Source organism: Cucurbita pepo, chromosome 10, assembly GCF_057944985.1.
Source record: "Cucurbita pepo subsp. pepo isolate OVF chromosome 10, ASM5794498v1, whole genome shotgun sequence".
Lineage (NCBI taxonomy): Eukaryota > Viridiplantae > Streptophyta > Magnoliopsida > Cucurbitales > Cucurbitaceae > Cucurbita > Cucurbita pepo.
The window spans coordinates 17,409,519-17,416,332 of record NC_141807.1 but is presented as its reverse complement, the minus strand read 5'-3'; the positions used below and the strand labels follow the sequence as shown (position 1 = coordinate 17,416,332).

At 34.3% G+C, this 6,814-nt stretch overlaps 1 protein-coding gene across 1 annotated transcript; it reads left to right on the top strand.

The window, feature by feature from the left end:
- The first annotated feature begins 963 nt into the window (after positions 1–963).
- LOC111803056 (two-component response regulator ARR8-like) lies at positions 964–2,933 on the top strand. Its single transcript, XM_087127922.1, has 5 exons — positions 964–1,296; positions 1,407–1,510; positions 1,659–1,736; positions 2,001–2,071; positions 2,363–2,933. The coding sequence occupies exons 1-5, from the start codon at positions 1,173–1,175 to the stop codon at positions 2,772–2,774; spliced, it is 789 nt and encodes a 262-aa protein (XP_086984048.1). The 5' UTR covers positions 964–1,172; the 3' UTR covers positions 2,775–2,933.
- Positions 2,934–6,814: the final 3,881 nt, after the last annotated feature.

Below are 6,814 nucleotides of genomic sequence, written 5' to 3'. Positions count from 1 at the left end.
AATGGCTACCCCTTTTTGTTAAAGAAATAAAGAAATAATCTTTATTTTAAAATATATATATTTATAATTAAAAAAGTAAAGTTGATTTAGGGACTAATTCTTACCATTTAAGTTATATTTAGATTCACATATTAATTCATATTTTTCCAATAATATTTCCGACAATTCTACTCACCATTATAGAAATAAGATCGAACTATCAACCATTGAAATGGTAATTACCATTTTATCCATCGAGCTATCCATCGATAACCGCTCATGAGAGAAGAGATAATATTAGGTCAATTAAGTCATACAGTGAGGATCAGATCCTACTGCTAGTAGATATTGTCTTCTTTAAGCTTTCCCTTTTGGGCTTCCTCTCAACAATGGATATGAGATCTCACAATCCACCCCAGCGTCCTTGTTGGCACACTGCCTGATGTCCATGCCTCCAGGGATTCCCAACGTCCTCGCTAGCACACTGCTCGATGTCCATGCCCCAAGGGACCTCACAATCCATCCCCCTTTGGGTCCTAGCGTCATCAGTGGCACACTACCCGCTGTCCATCCCCCTCGGGCCTCAATGTCCTCGCTGGCACACCGTCCATTGTCCATCCCCCTCCATTGTCCATTTGTAACGCCACAAGCCCACCACCAACAGATATTGTCTTATTTGAGTTTTCCCTTTCGAGCTTCCCCTCAAAGTTTTTAAAAAGAGTCTGATAGGAAGAGGTTTCTACACCCTTTCGGGATCTCACAATTCACTCCCGGTCAGCATCCTCACTTGACACTCGTTCCCCTCAAAAAAAAAAAAAAAAAAAAAAAAAAAAAAAAAAAAAAAAAAAAAAATCCTAGAGGTTTGAAAAATAAAAGATTTTGGTTCAATATTATATGGGAAAAAATGGTTTTTTATTTTTTTTTAATTTTTATTTTCTTCGTAGGAGGGTTAATATTGGTTGCCTTGTAATTCAAAGTATATCATGTTGGAAAAATATTGCAAGATTTGGTGAGGAAATCTGGTCGGATCTTGCTTTGTGGGATGTGGATTTTGGTGGGTCTTTGTTTTCAGTACAAAGCTATTCATCTCTTCTCATCTTCACCTCCTTCTCCTTCTTCTTCATCCACCATTCTTCATTTCTCTCAACCCTCTCTCTGAAAAATCCCCTTCTTCTTCTTCACCTTCCCTGTGTATGGGATCTTCTGTTGCTGCAATGGGCATGGTTTCCGACTCCAAATTCCATGTTCTTGCCGTCGATGATAGCGTCATCGACCGGAAATTGATTGAAAGGCTCCTCAAAACCTCCTCTTATCAAGGTATGCACACTGGATGAATCGAATCCTGTTTTTTTTTTTTTTTTTTTTGGGGAATTTGAGGATTTTCTTTTTGTTTTTCTTATGCGTTTTTGTGCCTTCTTCTATCGCAGTTACTACGGTTGATTCTGGGAGTAAAGCTTTGGAGTTCTTGGGATATGACTCCGGAAATAACTCGATTCCTTCTCTTGCATCTAACCATCATCATCATCATCAGGTTTGTTTCTTATCTTGCCTTTTGATCTGGAGTTTCTCAATGTTTCTACACGTTTTTCCGTTCTGGGTTTTCAATTTGTGGTGGATTTCTTGTTTGTTCACTTTTTTTTTTTTTTTTTCTTCCTTCTTTCTTTTGTGGATTTCTTCAGGAAGTGGATGTGAATCTTGTTATTACTGATTACTGTATGCCTGAGATGACTGGCTATGATTTGTTGAAGAAGATCAAGGTATTTTGCTTCATCTTCTGCCTTTTGATACCTTTATGTTCTGTACTGCACACCAAGTGTTTGTTAAAATGCCTCTGAAGGGAAATTTGCTTTTCCGATGCCTAAATTAGATTTTTACTATCTGGGTCCTTGTTGTATCTAGAGATTTTGAGATTTCGTTTCATTTTTGGTAACATTATCCAAGAAATTCTGACAAATTATATTTTCCATTCAAACAAACTGAACCTGGGAAGTGTTTCTGAAGGAGTTTCTCTGGTTTTGCAGGGGTCTAAAGCTCTGAGAAACATTCCCGTTGTGATTATGTCATCTGAGAATGTTCCTGCAAGAATCAATAGGTAGATCATGATGATGATTATGATGCAAATGTTCTTGAGAATAATTAGCGTTTTCTAGAAGTTTGAACTTGTTCCGAACGTTTTCAAAGTTTATCTTATAAATGTGTTCTGTTTCTGCATTAAGAGATGAGCATGAGACTTTAGTAGCGACATAACTCTGAATATGTAGAAATTTAGGGTCGTTACGCAAATGTTCTTGAATTATTAGAATGTAACGTTCTTGAATTATTAGAATAATTAGCGTAGAGATTTGAATCTGATTGAAGGGTGAAATTTTCTGATTGGAAACAGATGCTTAGAAGAAGGAGCAGAGGAATTCTTCTTGAAACCTGTCCGACTTTCAGATGTCAACCGGCTTAGACCCCACATGTTGAAAACCAAACTCAAAACATCAGAAGAACAGCCTGATTCAGCAAGCGAACCCCAAGCACCAGAGCAGCAACAACATGAACAACATGAACAGCATGAACAAGAACGATTACGATCGATACCGTTGCAGGTTGTCCCGACATCGCTGCAAGATCAAGATCGATTGCTATCCATTCCACTGCTGCCGACGCTGCCACAAGAGCAAGAACAGTTGCAAATACTCCCGCCAACGCCGCCGCAACAATCGAACAACAACAAGAGGAAGGCCATGGAAGATGGACTTTCACCAGATAGAACAAGGCCAAGATACAATGGTATTACCACCATGGTGTAGTTAATAATGAGAAAACTTTTCATTTTCCTTGATTTTTACATTTTATTTTATTTTTATTTCTTCCCATCTTCATGCTGCTCTCCTTAGGAATGTAGAGATCAGAATGGTTTTCCTGTATACATATTTCTCTTGGAAATATTCCCTTCCCGATTTTGTCAACCTAATCATAATCATGACAACAAAAAATTAAAAGAAAAACATGAGTTTTAGGTGTAGATTTAGTCATTTTCTTCGGCTTTCTAACTAGTTGAGCTATGTTCGGCTAGTAGCATCTGATGTGTAGCTATGTAGCTTTGACAGTTGTAAGATTAGACAAGTCTGCTACGTGCCCTTCTTGTATGATTTTAACATCCTTAGCAAGTGTCATAGAGCTCTGTTTCGTAGAGTTTGAACTAATTCTCGTAAAGTTTGATACTTCAGTTTTAGCCCGACATTCTTAACATTTTGGTTCTTATGCATGGTAATATTTATCGAATTAGTCCTTATAGTTGTGTTAATATCTAAATTAGTAGTTCTTGCTTGATACAAAATCTGATTGAATCTGAGATTTTGATGTATTTAACCATTTGTGTATAAAGGAACCTGACATGGCACTACATTGACATGAATGACATGAATGAAAGTTTTAAGAGTGGGAATTGTACAATGTACAAACACTACCCAAAAAAAAATTTCAGAACATGTTAGATTTAAGTCCCCACGTACATGAAGAGAGGAGTTCTTTGATATTAAGGCGTCAAGGTGGTCGAAGAAGACCACAAGTAGAAGCAACCGTTACTTTGGACATTTAGTTGACACGTTGCTGCTAGTTTGTGCTTGTTGTCATGTTGGCAAAAGTTGGAGTTTTGGTTGGTTCAATACTGGCGGATCTATTAGATGATGATAGTGCTAAAACATTAGGTCAAATTACATGTTTAGTCTCTAACCTCGTAGGTAATTCTTACGTCGCCATAATAAAGACGTTCAATATCTAGCGGATTAATCAGATGATGATAGTGCTAAAATTTTAGGTCAAATTATATGTTTAGTCCCCGGTCTCATAGGTTCTGGAATTCTAAAAATTTCTAGAACTTAAAAAACTATAAATTATACAAAATTAAAAGTTTAATGTCTTATTAAAAATAAAATTTAAGTATGTCTAATAAATTCGTAAATTTAAAAAAAAAAAAAATGTTGAACACCTTAAGAATTTATTAGATACAAAAATCGATAGTTAAATTTGACATTTTAAATATTCACGAACCTATTGTACATAAAATTAAACATTTACGGACCTATTAGAGACTCTTCGTCCAACCTCACTGCTAGTAGATATTGTCTGTTTTGGTCTGTTAGATTAAATTCATTCTACGAGCGTCCTATATTAGATCGCATTTTCTATTTTATTCTATTCATTAGGTAAGCTAATGATGGTTTGAGATATATTAGAAATCATGACTTTAGTCCAACTAATCTTATAGAGAGTTGCAATTTTTTTAATGTTGACAAGATAAGGGTCAAATATATTCTCATATGAAAGAAGCCAAACAAAATCAATATTAATATTTGATTTGTAATCTCTAAGAATCATATAAAAACCCATTAAATTACAAATTTCGAACTTTTAAATTCGTATTTATTTGTGTAATACCACGTGTTAAGCGTTGATTTTGTCTAATTTTCTCTAGGATGACGAGGATTGGGACGATAGAATTATCCTCATGTCAATGTTCTAGATTATCGATTTGTTCGTAGGAATTAGCTCGTTGAAAAAGTTCGAGTTAGAAACGGATCGTTGAAGATTTTTGTTTTTCTAGAGATTTGGGAAGAAATTTGAAGCTATTGTTGCCCTCATCGTGTACTAAAGTTAGGGGACGACTGTTTAGTTGGACCAATTCAATCCAATCGGCTAGTCCAATCTAGTTGGATTGATTTGTCCCAATTTTGTCAGTTCAATCCATCTGTCATGACTTGATTTTTCTGACTCGAGTCGGAACTACATTAAAAAAATGAAAACAAAAAAAAAATTACGATAACATTTTTCGTGTTCAAAACAATCATATATTTTATTTACAAATTCAAATTAAAGAATACATTGAGCCCGGTAAATAAAACAGGTTAGAATTTTAAAGATGTTTAAACACGGTGTGACTTTGTATGACACCTGTTCTAGATCCACATCCGTTTTTAACTAGTTCCTTCTTGTCATCGGAAAAACATGAGAAAACTTGAATGAGTACAAAAATTCAGTAAGCAATCTACTTGTGCGCTTTTAATCGTGTCCTTAAAGTGGGCTAGGGCACCACACTCATTCTTGTCATGTTCTTATTCTTGACCTGAGAACATAGGCCCTTAAATTATGTTCTTGAATTTTGAGTTTTTAATTTTGTTTCTAGCCTAAGGGTCTTAGTATTGAGGTATGCAAACTTGAATCTTGATCCATGCGGTAGTCGTTGTTAACCTTAGTTCTTAGTCCTTGTCCTAAGTCAATTTTTTTATTTTTTTTATTTCTCGTTAAGACACTCTCCCTATGATTTACCGTACAAGACATGAATTTGACAACCCGTGTCTAAGGTTTTATGCATTCCAAGCCATAGAGTTTGAACTAGGGGTGTACATGGTCCTTGTTGGGTTGGGTTGAACGATTTTTTTTTTTTGACCCAACCCAAAAGTTTGTGTTTCAACAAACTTTTCACAACCCAACCCAATCCTCTATTTTCAGGTTGGGTTGGGTTGTCAATTTTTTTTTTAAGTTTTATTTATCCGTAATTTATAATTATTCGGATAATAAAATATATTAAAAGTTCACAAACAAACACAAATCAATCTATAATTATTCAAAAAAAAAAAAAATCAATAAAAAATAATAAGCGATAACATATTAACATAGATTAATATTGTCATAAAATTAAAAACAATTAAACACTTACATTTGCGGAAAATTGGTTACCATGAGAAAATTATAAAGATAGGTTATAAAATTAAATAAACAATAAAAATAATTAGTTTAAATATATGGTATATAACAATAAATATATATATATATATATATATATATATATATATATATTAATTGAAATAGGTTTATTTATAAGTTAACTTAGAAAGTTCTAAACTATTAAAAAAAATAAAAAAAAATATATAAATTTTGATATAATAATTACATGAGAATTTGAAATTAAAAATAATATAAAAGAAATTAAATAAAATAATTAAAAAAAACATGTATTTGAGTGGCGTGAAAGATATAATAATTCTTAATATATTTTATATATTTTTATTTGGCTCAGGTCAACTCGAAGGTTTTGTCCCACAAACCCGAAACCGAACCGATTCAATTCGAGTTTAGAGAAATGAACCCAACCCAACCCTTATAGTTCGAGTTGGGCTAGTCCAGGTTGTCGGGTTGGATGTACACCTCTAGTTTGAACCTATATCAAAGGCTTCATGCGTTCCAAGTGACATAGTCTAAACCGACATTCAGAGCTTCATGCATTCCCTACAATATCGATGAAACAGCTTCATGCATTTCCTACAATATCGATGAAACCTACATCAAAATCTTCTTACGTTCAAATGATGTACTCTAAAACCTGCATTCAAGGCTTCAAATGTTCTGAGCGGCACAGACTAGGAATCTATGATCAAAGTTTCAAACATTCTAAGTAGCATAGTCTAAATATCTACACCCAAGGCATCATACCTTCCAAGCAACATAGTCTGAAACCAGCATCTAAGGCTGCAATTAAAGTCATGAACATGTTGTACCATGGGAGGTCTAGGGATCTCTTTGATTTTTGAGTCTTAGTACTTTGGTCCTTTGTTCTTAGCATTCTTCATGTCTTGACATTCTTAAGCTTGGGTAGTGTTACTTTAGGGCATGAGTGCGAGATAAGCTTACCGAATACATGTTCATGAGGTAGCCTCCAAATTACTTAAATATCAAGAGCTTACTTGAGGCTCATCTTAATTTAGGGAAGCATCTTAGTTGCTTAAAAATTAAGAGCTAACCTAAAGCGTATCATAAGATAGCAACCTGATTACTTAAGAATTAAGTGCTA

Bases quoted from the DNA above. Each gene is read 5' to 3' on its own strand.
- LOC111803056 (XM_087127922.1), top strand. From the start codon at position 1,173: ATGGGATCTTCTGTTGCTGCAATGGGCATGGTTTCCGACTCCAAATTC. The intron at 1,511-1,658 runs GTTTGTTTCTTA...GGATTTCTTCAG, and splicing joins ACCATCATCATCATCATCAG to GAAGTGGATGTGAATCTTGT. The intron at 2,072-2,362 runs GTAGATCATGAT...GATTGGAAACAG, and splicing joins GTTCCTGCAAGAATCAATAG to ATGCTTAGAAGAAGGAGCAG.